Source organism: Heptranchias perlo, chromosome 38 (assembly GCF_035084215.1).
Source record: "Heptranchias perlo isolate sHepPer1 chromosome 38, sHepPer1.hap1, whole genome shotgun sequence".
Taxonomy (NCBI): Eukaryota; Metazoa; Chordata; class Chondrichthyes; order Hexanchiformes; family Hexanchidae; genus Heptranchias; species Heptranchias perlo.
Genome location: NC_090362.1, coordinates 4013392 through 4040691, shown reverse-complemented (window position 1 = coordinate 4040691; position 27300 = coordinate 4013392). Strand labels below are relative to the sequence as shown.

The following is a 27300-nucleotide window of genomic DNA, read 5'->3' as shown; positions in this document are numbered from 1 at the left end:
TCAACTTTTCTGAGCTACCTCACCGACCACTGGACAAGTTAACTCTGCTCTTCAGCCCCTCTTCCTCATACTGCCTCACTCTGCCCAGCTCTCTGCCTCTTCACGTAGTCCAAGGGATTCCCCTACACTCGACTGCAAGCAGGTAGCTGACTGTCACACAGGCTCGAGTCCACCTCCGCGTTCGAGTCCTCTCCTGCCTCTAACCCCCTTCATCTCTTCAACTCCTCTTTTCTCCTTTCTTGTAACACCTCCCCCTCGGGCCCCCAACTCATCCAATCCTACTCCCCAGTTGGAAGTTCTCCTGACATTGGCTCTTCTCAAAAAGCCCAAAGCCCCTCTCTGTTGCTCCCTTGACGTCCCGTTGTCCCCATTGCTGGTTGTCCCAGAGTACCCCAACTGCCTCATTCCCTGCTCCCGAACATCTTGCCCGTCTGATTCCCCAGGGGTTAACTTTCTTTCACCCCTCCATTGCCTCCTTCCCATTGGCTGATCATCAGCCGGTGGCCTATTCTTTGTTTGACTCAGGACTTTTGGTCAATCTACACACACCTGGCTCATGGGTGGTGAATCCTTCCCTCTCACTGAAGCATTCCCACCAGGCGACACTCTTCACCATTTACCTGGCCCAAACCAGCACTGCACTAGTGTGGCTACCAACACCATGTCCCACCTCGGGCTCATCCCCTACTCTCGGGGAGCATTTCCGCACCGGAGAACTTCATCCTCCTTGTCTCTCCAACTTTCGTTTACCCCCCTGCCACCTTTCATTTAAAGTCCTTGTCATCTACTCCTCTCCCAAGGCCTGTTGTGATTTCCCAGCCGAGATCTCCTGCACTGAATGACTACTCAACTCGGTGACTTCAACCTCCAACTTGCTCCTTCTTCCTCCCCACCCAACCCTTGACCACCCCTGGCCCAAATGCCCACCACCATTCCCTCTATTGCCTCCGCCAGGTTGGTCTTTACATTTACGATGACACCCAGCTCCACCTCTCCACCAGTTTAGTCAATCTCATTATAGAAAAGGGAAAATGTAGGTTCACCAGAGATGAGAAGATATGGTTACAATTATGATGAGGCTTGATGACGAGGACTGGACTTACTGGATCGGAGACAGTTAAGGAGGAGAATCTAATAACAGTGTTCAAAATCTTGAAGGGGTTCGAATCATAGACTGAGACAGCACAGAAGGAGGCCATTCGTCCCATTGTGCCTGTGCCGGCTCTTTGGAAGAGCTATCCAATTAGTCCCTCAGCAACCTAGGATGCATCCCATCCAGACTGGGTGACTTTTCTTCTTTGGCTACTGCCAATCTTTTAAGTACCTCCTCTTCATTTATTTTTATCCTCTCCAATATCGCTACTACCTCCTCCTGTCCTGCTACATTGGCAGCACCCTCTTTAGTGAAGACCGATGCAAAGTATTCATTTAGTATCTCAGCCATGCCCTCTGCCTCCACAAAATGATCTCCTTTTCAGTCCCTAATCGGCCCCACCCTTCCTTTGACTACCCTTTTACTATTTTTATGTTTCCTTTTTCAAGTGCAACGGAGCACAGAGTGAACAGCTGCGAGTTTGGTGAGTGTGGGAGTTCGGTGAAGTGGGGGAAGGAGGTGCTGCTTTGCCTTGCTTTTCCTAACTTTTTCCGCAGAGTGGCTGCAGACCTGAGCAGCAGAAGACAGAGTGGGGAATAAAAGCAGCAGCAGACCTGCAACAATAGAAAACTACTGTGCGACGTCACAGGTGAGGCAAGACAGTCCGAGAGGTGAGCACAGTATAAAAGGAGAGGCCGAGAGCGGGAGGAGTGTCTGAGAGGTGATTGCAGTGTAAATCTAAGGCAAGTCATGGCAGCAAAGCTTGCACCCGTGATGGCTCTGCTACACAGGAGGGGAGGAATAAGAGTGGCAGGGTTATAGTGATAGGGGATTCAATTGTAAGGGGAACAGATAGGCTTTCCTGTGGCCGCAAACGTGACTCCAGGATGGTATGTTGCCTCCCTGGTGCTAGGGTCAAGGATGTCACGGAGCGGCTGCAGGGCATTCTGGAGGGGGAGGGTGAACAGCCAGTAGTCGTGGTCCATATCGGTACCAACGACATAGATTAAAAAAAGGGATGAGGTCCTGCAAGGTGAATTTAAGGAGTTAGGAGATAAATTAAAAAGCAGGACCTCAAAAGGTAGTGATCTCAGGATTACTACCAGTGTCACGTGCTAGTGAGTATAGGAACAGGAGAATAGACCAGATGAATGCATGGCTGCAGGGATGGTGTAGGAGGGAGTGATTTAGATTCCTGGGACATTGGGACCGGTTTTGGGGAAGGTGGGACCTGTACAAGCCGGATGGGTTACACCCGAGCAGGACCGGGACCAATGTCTTCATGGGGGTGTTTGCTAGTGCTGTTGGGGAAGGCTTAAACTAGAATGGTAGGAGGATGGGATGAGCAGGGAGACAGAAGAGGGGGAAACAAGGATAGAAACAAAAGACAGAAAGGGAAGAAGCAATAGTGGAAGGCAGAGAAAACAAGGGCGAAAAACAAATAGGTCCATAGTGCAAAATAAAACTAAGATGACTAGCAATCTTAAAAAGACAAGTCTAAAGGCATTGTGTCTTAATGCGCGGAGCATTCGCAATAAGGTAGATGAATTAACAGCGCAGATAGATATTAACGGTTATGATATAGTTACGATTACGGAGACATGGCTGCAGGGTGACCAAGGATGGGAACTGAACATCCAGGGGTATTCAATATTTAGGAAGGACAGGCAAAAAGGGAAAGGAGGTGGGGCAGCGTTGCTAGTAAAGGAGGAAATCAATGCAATAATGAGGAAGGATATTGGCTCGGAAAATCACGATGTGGAACCTGTATGGGTGGAGCTAACAAACACCAAGGGGCAGAAAACATTGGTGGGGGTTGTCTATAGGCCCCCAAACAGTAGTGGAGATGTAGGGGAGGGCATTAAACAGGAAATTAAAGACGCATGCAAGAAGGGTACAACTATAATCATGGGTGACTTTAATCTACATATGGATTGGTCAAACCAAATTAGCAATAATACTGTGGGGGAGGAATTCCTGGAGTGTGTACGTGATGGTTTTCTAGACCAATACGTTGAGGAACCAACTGGAGAACAGGCGATCCTAGACTGGGTATTGTGCAATGAGAGGATTAATTAACAATCTTGTTGTGCGGGGTCCCCAAGGGAAGAGCGACCATAACATGATAGAATTCCTCATTAAGATGGAGAGTGAAAAAGTTGAATCCGAAACTAGGGTCCTGAATCCAAATAAAAGAAATTACGAAAGTATGAGGTGTGAGTTGGCTATGATAGATTGGGGAACTTTACTAAAAGGGATGACGGTGGATAGGCAATGGCTAATATTTAAAGAACGTGTGCAGGAATTACAACAATTATTCAATCCTGTCTGGCGCAAAAATAAAACAGGAAAGGTGGCTCAACCGTGGCTTACAAAAGAAATTAGGGATAGTATTAGATCCAAAGAGGAGACATATAAAATTGCCAGAAAAAGAGGCAAGCCTGAGGATTGGGACCAGTTTAGAATTCAGCAAAGAGATTGATTAAGAGGGGAAAAATAGAGTATGAAAGTAAACTAGCAGGGAACATAAAAACTGACTGTAAAAGCTTCTATAAATATGTCAAGAGAAAAAGATTAGTGAAGACAAATGTAGGTCCCTTACAGTAAGAAATGGGGGAAATTATAATGGGGAACAATGAAATGGCAGAACAATTAAACACATACTTTGGTTCTGTCTTCACAAAGCAGGACACAAATAACCTCCCGGAAATGTTAGGGAACCAAGGGTCTAGTGAGAGGGAGGAACTGAAGGAAAGCAGTATTAGTGAATAAAAAGTGCTAGGGAAATTAATGGGGCTAAAGGCTGACAAATCCCCAGGGCCTGATAATCTACATCCCAGAGTACTAAAGGAAGTGGCCCTGGAAATAGTGGATGCATTGGTGGTCATCTTCCAAAATTCTATAAACTCTGGAACAGTTCCTATAGATTGGAGGGTAGCAAATGTAACCCCACTATTTAAAAAAGGAGGGAGAGAAAAAACAGGGAATTACAGACCAGTTAGCTTAACATCAGTAGTGGGGAAAATGCTAGAGTCTATTACAAAGGATGTGATAACAGAACACTTGGAAGGCATTAACGGGATTGGACAAAGTCAGCATGGGTTTATGAAAGGGAAATCATGCTTAACAAATCTACTGGAGTTTTTTGAGGAGGTAACTAGTAGAATAGATAGGGGAGAACCAGTGGATGTGGTGTACTTGGATTTTCAGAAGGCTTTTGATAAGGTCCCACACAAGAGGTTAGTGTGCAAAATTAAAGCACATGGGATTGGGGGGAATATACTGGCATGGATTGAGAATCGGTTGACAGACAGGAAACAGAGAGTAGTCTGGGTGGCAGGCAGTGACTAGGGGGTACTGCAGGGATCAGTGCTTGGGCCCCAGCTATTCACAATGTATATCAATGATTTGGATGAGGGAACGGAATGTATCATTTCCAAGTTTGCAGACGACACAAAGATGGGGTGGAATGTGAGCTGTGAGGAGGATGCAAAGAGGCTCCAGTGTGATTTAGACAAGTCGGGTGAGTGGACAAGAACATGGTAGATGCAGTATAACGTGGATAAATGTGAGGTTATCCACTTTGGTTGTAAAACCAGAAAGACAGATTATTATCTGAATGGTGATAGATTGGGAAAAGGGGAGGTGCAACGAGACCTGGGTGTCCTTGTACACCAGTCGCTGAAAGCAAGCATTCAGGTGCAGCAAGCAGTTAGGAAGGCGAATGGTATGTTGGTGTTCATTGCAAGAGGATTTGAGTACAGGAACAGGGATGTCTTACTGCAGTTGCACAGGGCCTTGGTGAGATCACATCTGGAGTATTGTGTGCAGTTTTGGTCTCCTTATCTGAGGAAGGATGTCCTTGCCATGGAGGGAGTGCAACGAAGGTTTACCAGGCTGATTCCTGGGATGGCAGGACTGACATATGAAGAGAGATTGGGTCGACTAGGCCTATATTCACTAGAGTTTAGAAGAATGAGAGGTGATCTCATCGAAACATATAAAATTCTAACAGGACGAGATAGACTAGATGCAGGGAGGATGTTCCCGATGGCTGGGAAATCCATAACCAGAGGTCACAGTCTCAGGATATGGGGTATGCCATTTAGAACCAAGATGAGGAGAAATTTCTTCACTCAGAGGGCGGTGAACCTGTGGAATTCTCTACCACAGAAGGCAGTGGAGGCCAAGTCATTAGATGTATTCAAGAAGGAGATAGATAGATTTCTTAATGCTAAAGGGATCAAGGGATATGGGGAAAAAGCGAGAACAGGGTACTGAGTTAGATGATCAGCCATGATCATTTTGAATGGCGGAGCAGGCCCGAAGGGCTGAATTGCCTACTCTTGCTCCTACTTTCTATGTTTCTATATTTTGTGTTACCCCCGAATTTATTCTCATACACTCTCTTCGCCCCTCATTTCCTTTTCCAGTTTTCCTCTGTACTTTCTGTATTCAGCTTGATTCTCCACTGTAATATGAGCCTCTCAAGCCTACTTACTCTGTTTAATTTTAATCTCTATATCTTTAGTCATCCAGGGAGCTCTAGCTCTAGATGCCCTTCCTTTCCCCCTCGTAGGAATGTGTCTGTACTCAAACTACCTCTTCTTTGAGTTCAATTTACTGTTTCACCTGCCAATCTTTGATTCCAATCCACCTGGGCCAGATTCCTTTTCAACTCACTAAAATTCACCCTCCTCCAGTTGAGTATTTTCAGAAGGTAAGTAGTGAAAAATTATTTGCACTGGTCAGTGAACTGGCAATCAGAGGCAAAAACTTTGAATTCGTACCAGAAGCAGGAACGAGAGGTTAGAAGGAACCTCTTCATGTAAAATGTTACTGGGTGCATTGCTACAAGGGGCTATTATTTAAGATGTCTATCATGAAATTTGAATGGGAATTAAATACTCAAAGAAGAAAAACATTCAAGGGCTCAGGGAAAGAGCAAGAAAACAGGGTTTGAGGAGAGAGCTCTGGTGTGGAGCTAGCATTGGCACTGGTAAGATGGCCAAATGGCCTCCTTCTGTGCTGAACTTGTACGATTCTATGGCCACAGAGGAAAGTCAGCTAAATGGGGCACTGATGTTAAATCCAATGCTGAACAAAATAAAACAACACCAGTGATTAACTTTAGTACGTTTTATAACCTATTAGAAAACCAGGCTACAAAATGATAGCTGAACCACTTTCCCTCATCTTCTGTCAATATAGACTAAGTAGCAACTCTTGCTGGACCAAAACACAAGCCCGGCGTTGATACCCATCACTCCACTGCCACAAGGCAAATTAAGCCAATTGCATGAAATATCTTAGGGACGCAGCTTGTCCCATCGCACCCGTACCAGCGAGAGGGATACCTGCTCAGCTCAGCACGACACAAGCAAACTTCTTAAACCGTGCAGGCAGGTAAATTCAAAACTAATCTGCGGAATCATTATTTCAGTGAGCGAATGGTCAATCTATGGAACAGACTCTCCAGGGAGACGGTGGAAGTAGATAGTGTTGATTCATTCAAATGCACTTTAGATAGATTTCTTTCATTTTGGGACACAGTATATGAGTAATTTGAGACATGATATGTGTCAAGTGTAACATGTTCAGGAGGAACAGGTGACTTTGGACCTCTGGTTCCCAAAGCTCTCCACTACTGGGAGTTTCCCTCACCTCATGTCTGGGTCTGTGGTGGACTCATTGATAGAGATTGATTGCTATGGATTAGTCAACAACTCCATTATCGTTGTATCATGGATGGTAGACTGTGAACTAGATGGACCTCAGTCTTATATCGTCTAGCAACTCCTACGTTCCTATGTACACAACTCTTGAGATCATTTACCTCCGCTCCGATCTGTGCGGGGATGCTGACAAACTCTGGGTTTGAGGCAAACGCCGTCAGATTTTCCACGGCCTCGATTAAAGGCGAAGTGGCTGATCTGCATTTTTCTCGATTCTCTTCGGAGAAGTCACCATCGAGAGCCTGACAGCAAATGAACAGAAGAAGTGAACGTTTCAACGGGTGAGTAACAATACCAACAGAGGGCTCGGAAAGGTCAACACTCACCCACAATAAACAGTCAAATACATCTCAAACCCATTTGCATTTTGATCAAAATAGGAAAACGTCATGACGCGAGGTGTGGGACAGCGTGGTGCTGTCCCAATCCACAGATCCACCTTGGACATGAGGTTTTGCTCATCCTCCATACAGGTGAGCTACCAATCTCTGCCATGGGGAGGCATCAAGATACAACTCTTGGGTGTCTCCTTGCCGTTTAGAACGACAGCTCCAGAGATGTGGGAGTGTCCCCCATGTTCTAGTCCAAGGGAGGTTTCAGGCTCCCAGGAAACGCAAGAGAAAATATTTTCAAAAGAGAATCTAACTATCAGAAAAAGTAAAAAAAAAAGTGAAAAGCACATTGTAAAATTAGGCCACAAAAATACTAATATATCTCTACCACAGGTACGTTCATGTTGACTCTTTAAAGAAACATTAGCAATAGAATGAGGAACACTGTGTTTCATGTCATGCAGCTGGTCATGAAAACCATAGCAATTTCTAAAACATACCAGTTGTACGGGCCCCCGCCCGCAGGACTGGCGCACGGGGGAGCCCCCCGCGTGGGACTGGCGCACGGTTACGCAGAATTCACACGTGGTTACGCACGGTTACCTTGATTGTCTTCACGAGGTTGGCAGTGCTATTGGCAACTTCCTTTGCCGACTGAACAAAGTGCCTCTTAGCAACTGGATTGGCTGTTTTGGAGGAGGCAATCCGGCACGCGTTGCATAACGCAGAAGTATGTTTGGCGACTATGGTGGCGGCAGATAGCACCTGCACGGCAAAAATTACACATTACCGCAGGGTGCTGCTTCAACTGCGTCCAATAACGATAGAATCCAGCAACAGCTTAAGATTCACCAATGCACCTTACCTGTGACGGGCTGCTCGCGGGATCCACCAGATTCTGACACGCCATCTGTATTGCCTGGTTGGCCCGAGCAAACTGGATGGGATCCACTAGGCCCTGGTGCCCAGCCTGGCTGTTGGGATCGGATATTCCAACCAGGTAACCGGCCTGTGTGAACAGAAGGATAATAAACTTGGAAAAGAGTTGAGAAAAAGGCATGTTGGTATCCCATCCATTGTCACAGCCAAGTTTTGGTTAAAAATAATTATTGAGTTAAATCATTTTCAGAAGGTTATCAGGACAAGTGGAACAAAACTCAGCCATGTTGATGTCAGGAGGTGGCTCTTTTCCCAGAGAGTAGTGGATCTCTGGAACAGGCTGCCGACTCAAGACCGATTCACTGAATTCCTTCAAGCGAGAGCTGGACCTGTTTCTGGCTGGGGCAGAGATCACCTCATACAAAAGATAGGTAATGTAGAACATTAATCGGGACCAGAGTGATCGCCTGGATTAGTTTCAATTGCCTAAGGGGGGGGGGGCGGGGGCGGAGAGGAATTTCCCACTTTAAATTGCCCTGGGTTTTTATCTGTTTTTTTGCCTCTCCCAGATGATCACATGGCTTTTGGGTGGGGTGAGGAGTGTCTGTATTGTGATGCACAAGGCATCGCAGTTGGATGTGACAGGCTGGATGGACCAGAGGGTCTTATCCTGTCCGTCATTGTTCGTACGATTATGATTAGAGACCACTTGTTTTGCCTGCCCGACATAAGTTGGTGGGCCACTGGAAGATAACAAATGGCTCCACGCACTAATGCGGCTTTAATGTAGCAAACCAAACAATTCACAGCAGGTTCAGCACTTCAAGAGGAGGTTTCTGAAGCCACAACGTGGATTTTTTGTGGAAAGGGAGGTGAAAAAAAATTCCTGGAAATGCTAAACCTTTCAGCGGTAGGAAAACGTATCTCAATTTATATTTCATCGCAAAATAATTATGGAAAAGAAAGGCCATTCAGCCCATCTTAGTTCAGAACGCCCCTCAAGTCCCCCCACTGCTACATCCAATTGCTTCTCGAATGATTCCAGGATCTTCCCCTCCGTTCCATGCTTTGGTTTCGATGGAAGTTCCTCTCACAAAGGCTGGGGGGGTGGGACAAAGGCCGTGAGGGTAAGTTTCCAAGTGCTCACCTGAGCCGCAGCCTCCGTCAGGCCACACAAGGCCTTGGAAGCGATGCCGACAGAGTCTCCAAACGCCGGAAGGTCACCGGTCTTGGCCTTCTGAGAAATCCCGGCCATGGCTTCTCCGAGGACCTGGAGGAGTGGAGGAGTGACGGGCAGACCAAGAGAAAAGTGCCGTTAGAAGCCGCTCTGAACGTTACGAACTTAACTTGCCCAAGTTGGTACAAAATGAAACTTAACTTACCTTGGAATTCTCCATCACGCTTTCAATGCAGTCAAAGTAGGAGAGGTCACTGACGGGGTCATTGGGGTTATCGAGCATGCCCTTTACAGTCTGAAAACATTTCAAAGATGACAATGTATTAAATTTTTGCCACCCAATACCAGAACTAATTAACTACCAGTGACTCAGAGGGATACTGGGCAACTAGTCTGTACCTACAGATAGTGAAGGAGGCCATTACCCCTTTGGTTAATTCATTTCAGCTTCTTTTTCATGTAATGACAGGAAAATGAATGATTTCACTAACTCCCAAGAGTAAATAGTCTAAAATAGAATTACAGGAATTTACAGAATCAAAACACACCTCCTACAGGGCACCGTCAGTATGCCAGGGTGGGAGGTAATTCAGACGGACTTGGTTGCAGGAAGGACCAAATCATACAGGGACATTTTGGTACGAAGAATTTGGAGATGCAATATAAACTAAATGGTACCATTTTAAAGGGGGTGCAGGAACAGAGAGAGCTGAATCTTTGAAGGTGGCAGGACAGTTTGAGAAAGTGGTTAAAAAGCATATGGGCTTCTTGGCTTTATAAATGGAGGTATGGAGAATAAAAGCAAGGAAGTTATGCTCAACTTTTATAATTGTAAACAATTTTACAACACCAAGTTATAGACCAGCAATTTTATTTTAAATTCACAAGCTTTCGGAGACTTCCTCCTTCCTCAGGTAAATACCTGAGGAAGGAGGAAGTCTCCGAAAGCTTGTGAATTTAAAATAAAATTGCTGGACTATAACTTGGTGTTGTAAAATTGTTTACAATTGTCAACCCCAGTCCATCACCGGCATCTCCACATCACAACTTTTATAAAACACTGGTTAGGCCTCAGCTGGAGTATTGTGTCCAATTCTGGACACCACACTTTAGGAAGGATGTCAAGGCCTTGGAGAGGGTGCAGAGGAGATTTACTAGAATGGTGCCAGGGATGAGGGAATTCAGTTATGTGGAGAGACTGGAGAAGCTGGAATTGTTCTGCTTAGAGCAGAGAAGGTTAAGAGGAGATTTGATAGAGATGTTCAAAATCATGAACGGTTTTGACAGAGTAAATAAGGAGAAACTGTTTCCACTGGCAGAAGGGTCGAGGACACAGATTTAAGGTAATTGGACAATAACACCAAGGGGGAGATGTGGAGAATTTTTTTTACGCAGTGAGTTATTATGATCTGGAACGCACTGCCTGAAAGGGCGGTGGAAACAGATTCAATAGTAACTTTCAAAAGGGAATTGGATAAATATTTAAAAAGGAAATGTTTGCAGGGTTATGGGGAAAGAGCAGGGGTATGGGACTAATTGCAAAGTGCCGGATCGGGCATGATGGGCCGCCTTCTGTGCTGTGTGAGTCCATGTTGCTTCCTGGGAAAAGCTCATGCTGAAACAATTGACTGGAGTGACAAGTTTTGCCGAGATTGATGTTATTTCTGATCTTACACATTTGATGAGATACAATCGTCCCCTTTAGAGTCATAGAGTCATAGAGTTATACAGCACGGATAGAGGCCCTTCGGCCCATCGTGTCCGCGCCGGCCATCAAGCCCTGTCTAATCTAATCCCATATTCCAGCATTTGGTCCGTAGCCTTGTATGCTATGGCATTTCAAGTGCTCATTCAAATGCTTCTTGAATGTTGTGAGGGTTCCTGCCTCCACAACCCTTTCAGGCAGTGAGTTCCAGACTCCAACCACCCTCTGGGTGAAAAAGTTCTTTCTCAAATCCCCTCTAAACCTCCCGCCTTTTACCTTGAATCTATGTCCCCTTGTTATAGAACCCTCAACGAAGGGAAAAAGCTCCTTAGTATCCATCCTATCTGTGCCCCTCATAATTTTGTACACCTCAATCATGTCCCCCCTCAGCCTCCTCTGCTCCAAGGAAAACAAACCCAATCTTCCCAGTCTCTCTTCATAGCTGAAGCGCTCCAGCCCTGGTAACATCCTGGTGAATCTCCTCTGCACCCTCTCCAAAGCGATCACATCCTTCCTGTAGTGTGGCGACCAGAACTGCACACAGTACTTTAGCGTAACTATAAACATCCAATGGTCTTAAAGTGTCAGTTTTTCCAAAATGCTGTGATTTGGGAGTTCCAAGTGGTTGATGACGATCACTACATCCTCAATAAACGCATTTCATTTATCCTCGTAACCAGCAAAGAGCTGGCAAAGATACATCGGGGCTAAAAGTGGTCTTTGGAACTAGTGCGAAACAGGCTCGGTGAACTGACAGTCCGTTTTACATTGTGCACAATTTTCTTTTCCACTGAAGTCCACAGGCACGGTGTAAAACTGGCCGAATCACCATGATCCCGTTTCACACCACTGCCAAAGACCAATTCCACCCCCAATGGGCCCAAGAGCCTCCTTGTGTACTATAAGCTTCTAAAGTCCTCTGGGCCTCTCCGTTGTATGTTACACTACAACTACATACGTTATACAAGACTGTGATACTCCCATCAAATCCATTGCATCAGACTTGGATTAAAATCCTCTCTGTACATTCATTATAGTTACTATATTACCTTCATGATTCAGATCATTGTTAAGATGACCATTGCCACCTCTGAACTTGCCCTTTATCTTGGCTCCAGAACCATTTGGATCTTAAGACTCCAATTTGCTGGATCCAAGTGTTGCTGAGCAAGGTCGTAACTAAACACTAAATTTTACAATTTTCAGGGCATGTTAAGAAGTTTAATTCAGACAGATAAATTACTGGGGTCAACATAAATGGGCCTCCCTGTTTTCACAGCAAGGTGACTTGATAAACAGTTGACAGCCAGAGAACAACTTAGCATCCACTTGGCGTTTTCTAAACAGGTGTAGATTTTGTCAGAGTTGAGTTGAATTCTGTACCTCGAGCTCTCGGAGAGCGTTGTCACATTCCTTCTGCCCAGGGGCCTGCTGGGTGCACAGTGTAATCAACTGATTGATACTCTCTGTAACAGCTCTGTAAGACATTGGAGACACTGACTGTTAAAATATCACTTAAACACCTCTTCACCCAGGTCTGGCTTGTTGACTTATATTAATTAGAACCTTAGTAGAAGAACTTGTGTTTATATAGAGCCTTATATATGACCTCAGGATGACCCAAAATGCTTGACAACCAATCAAGTACTTTGAAGGGTACCTGCTGTTATAATGTAGGAAACACAGCAGCTAATTTGCGTACAGCAAGGTCCCACAGCAATGATAATGATCAGATAATCTTTTGCTTAGTGAGCTTGGTCGAGGGATAAAGATTGACCAGGACACCGAGGGAACTCTCCTGCTCTTCTTCGAATAGTGGCTGTGGGATCTTTTACATTCACCTGAGGGGGCAGACGGGAGCTCGGTTTAACATCTCATCTGAAAGACGGCACCTCTGACACTGCAGCACTGGGAGTGTCGGCCGAGATTGTGTGTTCAAATCTCTGAAGCGGGACTACGGACTAGATTAATGGCTGCGAAGGCTCTTTCTCTCTCAGCTGGAAGGCTCCTGTATGGCTACATCCAGCCCACAACTTGCAGATGTAAGTCCACAGAGCAAGCCGGCCCCTCGTGCGGTGAACCCATAAAGACAACAATGACAACTGGTGTGGGAGGTGGAAAGTTACCAGCTGGACGGGGGCTCTATCGAGGTTAGAATTCAGGCACATTGTTGATGCAGAATAGCAAAAGCCTTACTCTGCCCCGAACCCACGTTTATCCGGCCTGGGACTACATATTGTTGACACTTGGTCCTTACTCTGTCTCTAACTTATGGTATATCTGACCTTGGGCCACCCAATATTCACAGAAGGTGCCTGAAGTGGGAAAATCTTCAGTTGCCCAGCAGCAATAGAGCTCATCACCATAAGTGATGCAATAAAATAATCGCCATGCACTCCAAAAGTAAGCGACAAGTTCAACAAATGACGGTGACAAAACCAAGAGTACAGGTGACAGAAAACACCTCAAGGTTGCAGTGCGAGACATGAGCAGCACGTCTCAAAAAACAAAACTCCACAAAGCAACAGGTTTAAAAGTTGACCGGATAAAAAGTGAGTAAATGAACTTTGCAAACGGGTTGATGGCTTGTGCAAGAAGCGAATGTGATTAAAGGCATCTCAGATTTCCAATACAATTGGACAAAAAACATTGGAGGCTGAGTCGAATCAAAGAAATGGGCTGGAGCACATGGTCTGGCAGCTAGACATTGATAAAGAATAACGTATGGGATCTTTTACATCCACCTGAGAGGGCAGACGTGGCCTCGGTTTAATGTCTCGTCTGAAAGTCGGCACCTGCGACAGTGCAGCACTCCCTCAGTACTGCGCTGGGAGTGTCAGGCTAGATTTTGTGCTCAAGTCTCTGGAGTGGGACTTGAACCCACGACCTTGTGACCCAGAGGCGAGAGTGCTACCCACTGAGCCACGGGCTGAAGGGCACTCGAACACCGGCGGACGTAAAGCTGCAGCGTCGACCAAGTACAATGAACGTAAGTCATCCTTACCGGGCGGCAGCTGCCAGGAGATTCTTGGCATTGGGTGCTGCGGGATCAACAGAAAGTGACTTGGCAGCGAGCAGCAGTTTGCTGGAAGCCATGGAGATATTCTTCAAGTTACCAACGACCTGGATCTGACCCTCTTTTGTCTGCACGAAAACAAGCAAAACATTTAATGGTTTAATAGCTGTCTTTCTGAATAGCCTGCCTGTCTTTCACAATAGTCCACTGTTAAGTGTTCCAACCTCACACTGTGCCAGGCAGTGTCTAAATAGCCACTCGATCGCAGCAGCCTCCGAATTCTAATGGTAAAATAAACCCCTCTCCACTGGCAACTAGCGGCAATTTCAAAAACCCAACCGGGCAGCTCGAAAAACCAAACCGGTCACAACTCCGTCCCTGCTCTCTGCTGATTTGATCTCATCCAGCGCAACAGAGAGGGGTAGAATTGGTCTGGACACCATCATGGTGGGCGCATGTCCAGTTGGTGACACCAAGAGCCCTTGGAGATAAGGACAACATCCTCTTCCAGAATTTGCAACTTTGGTACCCCAGTGGTGAACAGCATTGCACGGTATGGTTTCAGAGTCATCCAGACCAGGAAGGCTCCACAGCTCATCTCTCGACCGGCGAAGAGACAACTGGTTTCAGTATTCATGGGGTGGGGGAGGGAGTTATATCAGCCAGGAACCCGCACTGGAAAAGTGCAGGTGAGAGCAACATCAGTCTTAGTTACGATCACCTTCACAATGAAAGAAGAACTTGCTTCACAGCCAATTAATTACTTTTGAGGTTGCTATGTAGGCAAATGTGAGACAATTTCATGGAACGTTCCAGCACAGAACAGGCCAATCGGCCCATCAAGTCCTCACCAGTGTAATCCCACTCTCGTGCTCACTCCTTGTCCTTTAATATTCCTTTTTTCAAGAAACTAATTCCATTTTAAAAGAACGTATGGGATCTGCTTCAAATTGCGCACAGCAAGATCCAGCAAATAGCAAATCAGACAGATCTTCAGTTGATTTGTTTTTATTTTAGTGACATTGATCGAGGGATGGCTCTTAACCAGAAGACAGGGAGAACTCCCCTGCTCGTCTTCCAACAGTGCCATGGGCTCTTTAACACCCACCTGAGAGAGCAGACGGGGCCTCAGTTTAACGTCTCACCCACGACAGCACTCCATCAGTATTGCACTGGACTGCCTGCCGAGGTTATCTGCGCACATCTCTGGAGGGGGACTTGAACCCACAACCTTCTGGCTGAGAGGTGAGAGTGTGACCACAGAGCCACGGCCGATGCTCACTGTTCAGGGTCTTGTACAAAGATGCTCTCTGGGATCAGGTACAGAGACCTGAAACCACATCCAGAGGAATAAAGATCATGACAGCTAATGCCATTAAAGGGGCAATGACACGGCCACGGCCATGAAAGGGGCAATGACACGGCCACGGCCATGAAAGGGGCAATGACACGGCCACGGCCATTAAAGGGGCAATGACACGGCCACGGCCATTAAAGGGGCAATGACACGGCCACGGCCATTAAAGGGGCAATGACACGGCCACGGCCATTAAAGGGGCAATGACACGGCCACGGCCATTAAAGGGGCAATGACACGGCCACGGCCATTAAAGGGGCAATGACACGGCCACGGCCATTAAAGGGGCAATGACACGGCCACGGCCATTAAAGGGGCAATGACACGGCCACGGCCATTAAAGGGGCAATGACACGGCCACGGCCATTAACGGGGCAATGACATGGCCACGGCCATTAAAGGGGCAATGACACGGCCACGGCCATTAAAGGGGCAATGACACGGCCACGGCCATTAAAGGGGCAATTACACGGCCATTAAAGGGGCAATTACACGGCCACAGCCATTAAAGGGGCAATTACACGGCCACAGCCATTAAAGGGGCAATGTCCTTATGAGGTGGAATTCATTAAACACAATGTGTTTGTGAACACAATGAGGCAAAACGTATAAAAATGCATCATCACATCACTGACATACAACTTTCTCATGGAGACGTGCAACTCAGAGGAAAGACTTGGCACACCACTATAGAATCATAGAAGTTACAACATGGAAACAGGCCCTTCGGCCCAACATGTCCATGTCGCCCAGTTTATACCACTAAGCTAGTCCCAATTGCCTGCACTTGGCCCATATCCCTCTATACCCATCTTACCCATGTAACTGTCCAAATGCTTTTTAAAAGACAAAATTGTACCCGCCTCTACTACTGCCTCTGGCAGCTCGTTCCAGACACTCACCACCCTTTGAGTGAAAAAATTGCCCCTCTGGACCCTTTTGTATCTCTCCCCTCTCACCTTAAATCTATGCCCCCTCGTTATAGACTCCCCTACCTTTGGGAAAAGATTTTGACTATCGACCTTATCTATGCCCCTCATTATTTTATAGACTTCTATAAGATCACCCCTTAACCTCCTACTCTCCAGGGAAAAAAGTCCCAGTCTGTCTAACCTCTCCCTGTAAGTCAAACCATCAAGTCCCGGTAGCATCCTAGTAAATCTTTTCTGCACTCTTTCTAGTTTAATAATATCCTTTCTATAATAGGGTGACCAGAACTGTACACAGTACTCCAAGTGTGGCCTCACCAATGCCCTGTACAACTTCAACAAGACATCCCAACTCCTGCATTCAATGTTCTGACCAATGAAACCAAGCATGCCGAATGCCTTCTTCACCACCCTATTCACCTGTGACTCCACTTTCAAGGAGCTATGAACCTGTACTCCCAGATCTCTTTGTTCTATAACTCTCCCCAACGCCCTACCATTAACAGAGTAGGTCCTGGCCCGATTCGATCTACCAAAATGCATCACCTCACATTTATCTAAATTAAACTCCATCTGCCATTCATCGGCCCACTGGCCCAATTGATCAAGATCCCGTTGCAATCCTAGATAACCTTCTTCACTGTCCACAATGCCACCAATCTTGGTGTCATCTGCAAACTTACTAACCATGCCTCCTAAATTCTCATCCAAATCATTAATATAAATAACAAATAACAGCGGACCCAGCACCGATCCCTGAGGCACACCGCTGGACACAGGCATCCAGTTTGAAAAACAACCCTCTACAACCACCCTCTGTCTTCTGTCGTCAAGCCAATTTTGTATCCAATTGGCTACCTCACCTTGGATCCCGTGAGATTTAACCTTATGTAACAACCTACCATGCGGTACCTTGTCAAAGGCTTTGCTGAAGTCCATGTAGACCACGTCGACTGCACAGCCCTCATCTATCTTCTTGGTTACCCCTTCAAAAAACTCAATCAAATTCGTGAGACATGATTTTCCTCTCACAAAACCATGCTGACTGTTCCTAATTAGTCCCTGCCTCTCCAAATGCCTGTAGATCCTGTCCCTCAGAATACCCTCTAACAACTTACCCACTACAGATGTCAGGCTCACTGGTCTGTAGTTCCCAGGCTTTTCCCTGCCGCCCTTCTTAAACAAAGGCATAACATTTGCTACCCTCCAATCTTCAGGCACCTCACCTGTAGCGGTGGATGATTCAAATATCTCTGCTAGGGGACCCGCAATTTCCTCCCTAACCTCCCATAACGTCCTGGGATACATTTCATCAGGTCCCGGAGATTTATCTACCTTGATGCGCGTTAAGACTTCCAGCACCTCCCTCTCTGTAATATGTACACTCCTCAAGACATCACTATTTATTTCCCCAAGTTCCCTAACATCCATGCCTTTCTCAACCGTAAATACCGATGTGAAATATTCATTCAGGATCTCACCCATCTCTTGTGGTTCCGCACATAGATGACCTTGTTGATCCTTAAGAGGCCCTACTCTCTCCCTAGTTACCCTTTTGCCCTTTATGTATTTGTAGAAGCTCTTTGGATTCACCTTTGCCTGATCTGCCAAAGCAATCTCATATCCCCTTTTTGCCCTCCTGATTTCTCTCTTAACTCTACTCCGGCAATCTCTATACTCTTCAAGGGATCCACTTGATCCCAGCTGCCTATGCATGTCATATGCCTCCTTCTTCTTTTTGACTAGGGCCTCAATCTCCCGAGTCATCCAAGGTTCCCTACTTCTACCAGCCTTGCCCTTCACTTTATAAGGAATGTGCTTACCCTGAACCCTGGTTAACACACTTTTGAAAGCCTCCCACTTACCAGACGTCCCTTTGCCTGCCAACAGACTCTCCCAATCAACTTCTGAAAGTTCCTGTCTAATACCATCAAAATTGGCCTTTCCCCAATTTAGAATTTTAACTTTTGGGCCAGACCTATCCTTCTCCATAGCTATCTTAAAACTAATGGAATTATGATCACTTGTCCCAAAGTGATCCCTCACTAACACTTCTGTCACCTGCCCTTCCTTATTTCCCAAGAGGAGGTCAAGTTTTGCCCCCTCTCTAGTCGGGCCATCCACATACTGAATGAGAAATTCCTCCTGAATACACTCCTGAAATTTCTCTCCATCCAAGCCCCTAATGCTATGGCTGTCCCAGTCAATGTTGGGAAAGTTAAAGTCCCCTACTATTACCACCCTATTTTTCTTGCAGCTGTCTGTAATCTCCTTACATATTTGCTCCTCAATTTCCCGTTGACTATTTGGGGGTCTGTAGTACAATCCTATCAAAGTGATCTCTCCCTTCTTATTTTTCAGTTCTACCCATATAGACTCAGTGGGCGAACCCTCGGATATATCCCCTCTCACTACTGCCGTGATGTTCTCCCTAATCAAGAACGCAACTCCCCCTCCTCTCTTACCTCCTGCTCTATCTTTCCTATAGCATCTGTACCCTGGAACATTGAGCTGCCAGTCCTGCCCCTCCCTTATCCATGTTTCAGTAATAGCTATAACATCCCAGTCCCATGTACCCATCCATGCCCTGAGTTCATCTGCCTTGCCCATCAGACTTCTTGCATTGAAATAAATGCAGTTTAATCTAGACTTCCCTTGGTCTTTGCCGTGCTTTCTCAGACCATCTGTCCGGTCATGTTCTGTACACTCTCCCTTACTGCCTTTTGTTTCTGTCACCATTTTATTTCCCACTGACTTCCTATCAAGATGACAATGTTCCTTTAAGTCTACCTGACTTCAAAATAACTGCTGAAAACCATGTTCCAATCCTGTCTGTACCAAGAACAGGAACAATCTTTCCAAAGAACTAAATCCCAGGGTTCAACACAGCAATGCTGAACAAGGTGCAGAATGTGACTTGGCAGTGAGGATCAAAGCAACTGGCTTCCTATCCAGTGTCTTCAGTTAGTTCTCTTTTTTCAGTAACAGCAGGTTCAGAATTCAAACTCTGGCAGTCACATTAACAGCTGCGTAACAGGAGGAGGTAATTAAACTCCAGATTTAGAGTAGTGCTGACTCAATGATAAGTGGGGCAGATAGGACATTAAGGTGACTGGCAAAAGAACCAAAGGTGACATGAGGAAAATCTTTTTTACACAGCGAGTGGTTATGATCTGGAATGCACTGCCCGAGGGGGGTGGTGGAGGCAGATTCAATCATGGCCTTCCAAAGGGAACTGGATAAGTTCTTGAAAGGAAAAAATTTGCAGGGCTACGGGGATAGGGAGGGGGAGTGGGACCAGCTGGACTGCTCTTACGTAGAGCCAGCGTGGACTCGATGGGCCGAATGGCCTCCTTCCATGCTGTAACCTTTCTATGATTCTATGACAATGGAATTTGGGCTTTTCAAATCTGTTCAACATTTACGACAAGATTAAACACTGATCCAATTGGGGTTTTGATTTGGTTTCTGAAACTGAAGGAATGAAAGAATGATTCCTTTTATACAGCACCTTTCACATCCAAGGACATCCCAAAGTGGAGTTGCAATGAAGTACTTTTGAAATATAGTCACTGTTGCAATGTAGGAAACATGGCAGCCAATTTGCGCACAGCAAGATCCCACAGACAGCAATGACAACGACCAGAAAATCTGTTTCTCAGCTGTGTTTGCTGAGGGATAAATATTGGCCAGGACACCGGGGAGAACTCCCCTGCTCTGTATCGAATAGTGCATCTGAGAGGGCGGACAGGGCCTCGGTTTAACATCTCGTCCAAAAGACGGCACCTCTGACAGTGTAGCACTCCCTCAGTACTGCACTGGGAGTGTCAGCCTGGATTATGTGCTCAAGTCCTGGAGTGGGACTTGAACCCATGACGATGCGACTCAAGAGGTGAGGGGGCTACAACTGAGCCATGACTGGCACTCTTAAAAGGAAATCCTGTGGCTTCGAACCCTCTCAGATGCCCCCCTGGTTCTGCTTTTATTCTTCGGTCACTCAGTGATTCATGTCTCATACCAGGTGATCATTGGATCAGCAGAAATGAGAGGGCACCAGGATCAGTTGAGGGAATACCCGGGAATGTGGCAGATACTCTCGATAAGGCCAGCTCACTTTTTGGCAGCTCTGAGCACTTGCCGCCCCTGGGCTGACAACGCAGACCCTGTTGAACATGGTGTAGCCTCGCTCTCTCCCCACGTGGACCCCGACTCTCCCCTCGCTCTCTCCCCACGTGGACCCCGACTCTCCCCTCGCTCTCTCCCAACGTGGACCCCGACTCTCCCCTCACTCTCTCTCCCCACGTGGACCCCGACTCTCCCCTCGCTCTCTCCCCACGTGGACCCCGACTCTCCCCTCGCTCTCTCCCCACGTGGACCCCGACTCTCCCCTCGCTCTCTCCCCACGTGGACCCCGACTCTCCCCTCGCTCTCTCCCCACGTGGACCCCGACTCTCCCCTCACTCTCTCTCCCCACGTGGACCCCGACTCTCCCCTCGCTCTCTCCCCACGTGGACCCCGACTCTCCCCTCACTCTCTCTCCCCACGTGGACCCCGACTCTCCCCTCGCTCTCTCCCCACGTGGACCCCGACTCTCCCCTCACTCTCTCTCCCCACGTGGACCCCGACTCTCCCCTCGCTCTCTCTCCCCACGTGGACCCCGACTCTCCCCTCGCTCTCTCTCCCCATGTGGACCCCGACTCTCCCCTCGCTCTCTCCCCACGTGGACCCCGACTCTCCCCTCGCTCTCTCCCCACGTGGACCCCGACTCTCTCCTCACTCTCTCTCCCCACGTGGACCCCGACTCTCTCCTCACTCTCTCTCCCCACGTGGACCCCGACTCTCCCCTCGCTCTCTCTCCCCACGTGGACCCCGACTCTCTCCTCACTCTCTCTCCCCACGTGGACCCCGACTCTCCCCTCGCTCTCTCCCCAATGTGGACCCCGACTCTCCCCTCGCTCCCTCACACTCTCCCCATGTGGACCCCGACTCTCCCCTCGCTCTCTCCCCACGTGGACCCCGACTCTCCCCTCGCTCTCTCCCCACGTGGACCCCGACTCTCCCCTCGCTCCCTCACCCTCCTGCTCTCCCCTTCCCCTCGTTCCCTCCAACTCCCTCCCGCTCTCCCCTCGTGGGGCCTCGACTGGCGCCAGGTTTAAATTGTGCCTCTTTCGGTGGCTCAGTAATTCCTGCAGCACAGGCTCCAGGTGTAGAGCTGCTGCGTCTGGTTCCTGAATCCCACGCAGGCCCAGGTCTTTTGAGAGATGCTGTTGCTATGGCGTCCAGCCCTCTGCCTCTGTCTTCTTGCTGGCAGCTTGTTACCCCAGATTCTGGAGGCTGGAGCTTCACTGTCCCACTGATCTGGGACTTGCCCAGAGCATATCGGGCTGAGCAGGAGACTCGAGTGCCCTCGGTCTGAATGTTATGTTGAAGATGTTGTATATAATTTGCACATTAAGTTGGTTTATTTCGCTGCTTGCAGCTGGTGTTCAGGTTTAGGGACCATGCTCGATTTGTGCTCTCAGCGGAGGGATACTGGAGGCAGTACGAGAGGTTTGTGCACAGAGTCTGTGTAACTGGCTGGACAGGGGCTGTGTGCCGGCAGTGCTCACAGTGTTTGATTAAACTGGGCCGCCCCCCTCTCCGTCTCCGTCTGCCCACCCCTCTCTCCGTCTGCCCGCCCACCCGCTTGTCCCTGTCTGCCTGCCTGGCCCTGTGTGTCCGTCTGCGAGTGTTAATTCTCCCCTCATTGTCTGGAAGCCCCGACGTTTGCTGGGTTTGGCCCCTCGGGGGATGGTCTCCCTCCAGCACCTTGTTGAAGCCGCCATTCAAGAAGTGTGGGCCTGTGCAGTGGGTGTCGACAGGATATTAAGAATGTGGAGAACAGGTAGCCAAATCCAATCCCAAGGTCCTCACACACGTACCTCTCAGCTGTTGGTTTGTATCAGTACCTGGCGGTCTGCTGGATGCCACAGCCCTTTGGGACCAGCTGAGAAAGGGCAAAGGGTCCTCCGAATCTCGCTTCAGTGCAGGTTAATCTTAGACATAAAGACGTGTCCAAACTGTGGTCCAGAACTTCTGGGCAGGCAATGGAAGGTCGGCCTCCAGCCCACGGTGACCACCGAGAAGGGGGTCTCCAGCCCACGGTGACCACCGAGAGGGGGGGGGGTGGTCCTCATGGCGCAGACTCTCACATGGGGGCCTGGATTGAGCAGTGGAGTGACGGGTAGGACTTGGCTTTGGATTTGGATGTTTGGAACGAAGTGAACAGGAGCTCACCAGCTGCTCGGCCTTGGGTCGCTTCACAATGGTGAAAGCAGATGAGGGAACTGCGTTCAGTTCTGGGCACCGCACCTCAGGAAGGCGAGTCCAGCGCAGATTCACCAGAATGATACCGGGGCTAAAAGGGTTAAATTATGAGGACAGGTTGCATTGACTAGGCTTGTATTCCCTTGAATATAGAAGATTAAGGGGTGATCTAATTGAAGTGTTTAAGATGATTAAAGGATTTGATAGGGTAGATAGAGAGAAACTATTTCCTCTGGTGGGGGAGTCCAGAATAAGGGGGCATAACCTTAAAATTAGAGCCAGGCCGTTCAGGGGTGATGTCAGGAGGCACTTCTTCACACAAAGGGGAGTGGAAATCTGGAACTCTCTCCCCCAAAAAGCTGCTGAGTCTGGGGGTCAAATGAAAATTTTAAGACTGAAATAGGTAGATTTTTGTGAGGTAAGGGTATTAAGGGTTACGGAACCAAGGTGGGTAAATGGGGTTAGGATACAGATCAGCCATGATCTAATTGAACGGCGGAACAGGCTCGAGGGGCTGAATGGCCTCCTCCTGTCCCTCACTCCCAACAGGTGCTGGAAGGTTATGTCCAGAGCTCACGTGTCCAGGGCTCGGTGCTGACCGTGGTTTGCGGAGAGGGAAGGAGCCCCTGCTGAATCTCTGCTGCCCCTTTTCTCAGGCGGTCACGGCGTGTCTCGCTGCAAGTCACGGGAGTGCAGTCGCATGTTCCATGGTGAGTTGGGCTGCTCACCACGCCACTCGTGAGGAGATCCTGGTGGACTGGACGGAGTCGCACACTCCTTGGTGCTCCAGTCGGTGAACTGACTGGATGATCAGGTGGTTCAAGGCCCTTTAACATTACCGGGCGGGGACTGACTGCAGACACACAGGTTTCCCTCAGTCAGTTGCACTCGGGTATAAAACGAGCTCAGGCTTCAGCACACAGTGACATCGCATGGCCCGTGAGAACGTGGGTGTCTAATTCTGCTATTCTGCCTCTGGACTGAAGTGAAGAAGGTTTACTGGTGCTTTGCATTTGCTCTCTGGGGTTTTCACATTAATTGCGCGTGGTCGAGATCCCAGAACCCGTGTTGGAACAGTAGAAGTGCCTTTTGAGTTAACTCAGCCTTAACTTGGAACACCACCAGATAGATGCTTAAACCCACCCTCAAACTAATGATGTGCCCCCAGCAAGCAGGGGAGGCCCGAGATCCCCCCTCCGAATACGGGGTTGATAGCCAGCAGAGTAGCAGCCATTCCCACCGCCCCCCCCGCTCCCCCCAAAAACAGAGAATCTAGCCGGCTCTCCTGCTTGGCAGTCAGGCCAACAATCTCTCCACGTAAAAAGGGACATTGTTATGGAAACAGCCCAGATCCGCGGGATGTGTGGAAGAAATGGGTTGCCTCGGAAGGGAAAGAAGAGGACAGAAGTGCTAAGTTCTATTGTTCAGAGAGAGTCGAGCCAATCCTTACAGTCAGCCAGTGGGGGAGAAGGCCGCAACAGCAGGGGGAGTGGGACTAAACGGGACAGCTCTTTCAAAGAGCCGGCAGGGGCCCGACGGGCTGAATGGCCGCCTTCTGCGCTGTACGAACGTGGACATGGCATCAAACCCAGCACCGGCTCCTTACAGCTGGTTCAGATCCTCCCGACTGCCTCCTGCCCCTCGAGCCCAGCTGCTCACTGCTGGATCCGGCCTAACTGGAATGGTTCTCGGGAAGCTCCTGTCTGCTCAAAATCATAGGCTGGGATGGCGGGGGGTTGGAGAGAGGAACAGAGGGCTCATTTTCCTGTCAATATTAAACCCAAACAGAGGAATCCATAGCTACATTTTAAGAAAGTGAGAAGCAGGTTAACATGAGATCTTTGTGACTCTGTGGGGACCAGGTTTAAATTCTGTCTGCAATTCGACACAAACCAGTCTCTCGCTCACTGACCCCTGAATGGGCACCGGAGCGTACTCGACTGCAGGGGTGGGAGATGGTCTGCCGAGTTTGGGCCCCAAGGCACCTTACTGAGGGACAATCGTTCTGTGTCGGGCTTCATTCTGTCAGGGAATGCTCCGCGCTGACACCAAAATACAAAACTATTTCCCACCGTAAGCACAAAAATGCTCATATTAAAGGGCAGACTGCTTATGGCAAAATCACAGTGGCTCTGTGGTTACTGCCGCTGATGTCAGTTAATGAGTAACCCCCTCCCTTAAAGGGGACCTGCCCCCTTAAAGGCAACCTCCTCCATTCAAGGGGACCGACAAAATTTGGAATTAGAATCTAACGGCAACATGATTGATATGCTGGGACTCCTGTTGGCACCCGTTTGTTTAACAAAAGGGAACAATCCTTTCTTTTTATCCAAAGAAACCCCAAGTTCTACTCTTCGATCTCAGTGACGGGCCTTAAAACACGGAAACACAACAAAACTACAGTAAAATACACATTCACCTACATTTTCATCATTTGTTCTCGGGATGTGGGCGACGATGGCAAGGCCGCATTTATTGCCCATCTCGAGTTGCCCCAAGGGCATGAAGAGTCAACCACGTTGGTGTGGGACTGGAGTCACGAGACCAGGTAAGGGCAGCAGGCTCCCTTCCTTGAAGGACATTAACCAACCAGTTGGGTTTTTAACGACAGATTTCGCAGTCATTTCATCTGCTGCCAGGCCCACAAGTGTCCAGATTTTAACCGAATCCGATTTCCCAACTTGCCACGGTGGGATTTGAACTCACAACCTCTGGATTGCCGGCCCACTAGGCCGCGCCCCCTTACCTGAGCCTGTCCGGCCATTTCGATCCCTGCGTCCAGAAACTCGTCAAAATCTTCGCTGAATTTGCCAGAGGCGGCAGCCAGCTGCCGGCTCGTTCCCCGAGAGGCGTGGACAACCTCACCCGCTGACTGGTTCAGGCCAACGGCAGCCTGGTTCAGCTCACTCTGAGCCTCCTGGAAGCTCTTGGTGCTTGGTGGCAACTGCAGAAGGTTGGGGGGGTGGGGGTTTGTGAGGGGAGAGGTGGGGTAAGGGAAAGAGAAAGTGGTCGGAAAAGGGAAGAGGAGAGTGGCTCATTAATCCATTTATTTCCAGACGGATGTTTATAAACCTCAATATCTGCAGTTGGCACAAACACATACAATTATATAGAATGTACAGCACAGAAACAGGCCATTCGGCCCAACCGGTCTATGCCGGTGTTTATGCTCCACACGAGCCTCCTCCCTCCCCTCTTCATCTCACCCTATCAGCACATCCTTCTATTCCTTTCTCCCTCGTGTCTATCCAGCTTCCCCTTAAATGCATCTACACTATTTGCCTCAACCACTCCATGTGGTAACGAGTTCCACATTCTACTCTCTGGGTAAAGAAGTTTCTCCTGAATTATTTACTGGATTTATTAGTGACTGTCTTGTATTTACATAAGGACATAAGAAATTGGAGCAGGAGTAGGCCAATCGGCCCCTCGAGCCTGCTCCGCCATTCAATAAGATCATGGCTGATCTGATCCCAACCACAAATCTAAAGAACACAAGAAGTCGGAGCAGGACCCGGCCACATAGCCCCTGGGTCCTCTCCGCCACCCACAGGGCATTGACCGATCCGAACTCAGCTTCATGTCCAATTTCCTGCCCGCTCCCCATAACCCCTAATTCCCTTTACTTCTAGGAAACTGTCTATTTCTGTTTTAAATTTATCTAATGATGTAGCTTCCACAGCTTCCTGGGGCAGCAAATTCCACAGACCGACCACCCTCTGAGTGAAGAAGTTTCTCCTCATCTCAGTTTTGAAAGAGCAGCCCCTTATTCTAAGATTATGCCCCCTAGTTCTAGTTTCACCCATCTTTGGGAACATCCTTACTGCATCCACCCGATCAAGACCCTTCACAATCTTATATGTTTCAATAAGATCGCCTCTCATTCTTCTGAACTCCAATGAGTAGAGTCCCAATCTACTCAACCTCTCCTCATATGTCCGCCCCCTCATCCCCGGGATTAACCGAGTGAACCTTCTTTGTACTGCCTCGAGAGCAAGTATGTCTTTTCTTAAGTATGGAGACCAAAACTGTATGCAGTATTCCAGGTGCGGTCTCACCAATACCTTATATAACTGCAGCAATACCTCCTTGTTTTTATATTCTATCCCCCTAGCAATAAAAGCCAACATTCCGTTGGCTTTCTTGATCACCTGCTGCACCTGCATACCAACTTTTTGATTTTCTTGCACTAGGACCCCCAGATCCCTTTGTACTGCAGTACTTTCCAGTCTCTCGCCATTAAGAAAATAACTTGCTCTCTGATTTTTCCTGCCAAAGTGCATAACCTCACATTTTCCAATATTATATTGCATCTGCCAAATCTCCGCCCACTCACCCAGCCTGTCTATATCCCCTTGCAGGTTTTTTATGTCCTCCTCACTCTCTACTTTCCCTCCCATCTTTGTATCATCTGCAAATTTTGATATGTTGCACTCGGTCCCCTCCTCCAAATCGTTAATATAGATTGTAAAGAGTTGGGGACCCAGCACCGACCCCTGTGGAACACCACTGGTTACTGGTTGCCAGTCCGAAAATGAACCATTTATCCCAACTCTCTGCTTCCTGTTTGATAACCAATCCTCCACCCATGCCAGAATATTACCCCCAATCCCGTGATTTTTTATCTTAAGTAATAATCTTTTATGTGGCACCTTGTCGAATGCCTTCTGGAAGTCTAAATACACTATGTCCACTGGTTCCCCTTTATCCACCCTATACGTTATATCCTCGAAGAACTCAAGCAAATTTGTCAGACATGACTTCCCCTTCA

At 48.0% G+C, this 27300-nt stretch overlaps 1 protein-coding gene across 3 annotated transcripts in view; it reads right to left on the bottom strand.

The window, feature by feature from the left end:
- The window catches only part of tln2b (talin 2b), a 320826-nt gene that overhangs the window by 61316 nt on the left and 232210 nt on the right, over positions 1-27300 (bottom strand). For all 3 annotated transcript variants that reach the window (XM_067973305.1, XM_067973306.1, XM_067973307.1), the window contains exons 30-37: positions 25276-25473; positions 13926-14065; positions 12305-12398; positions 9422-9511; positions 9187-9309; positions 8026-8169; positions 7764-7925; positions 6930-7070 (exon numbers count right to left, since the gene is read on the bottom strand). In XM_067973305.1, the coding sequence (XP_067829406.1) occupies positions 6930-7070; positions 7764-7925; positions 8026-8169; positions 9187-9309; positions 9422-9511; positions 12305-12398; positions 13926-14065; positions 25276-25473 (1092 nt within the window). The remainder of the gene's footprint in view (positions 1-6929; positions 7071-7763; positions 7926-8025; positions 8170-9186; positions 9310-9421; positions 9512-12304; positions 12399-13925; positions 14066-25275; positions 25474-27300) is intronic.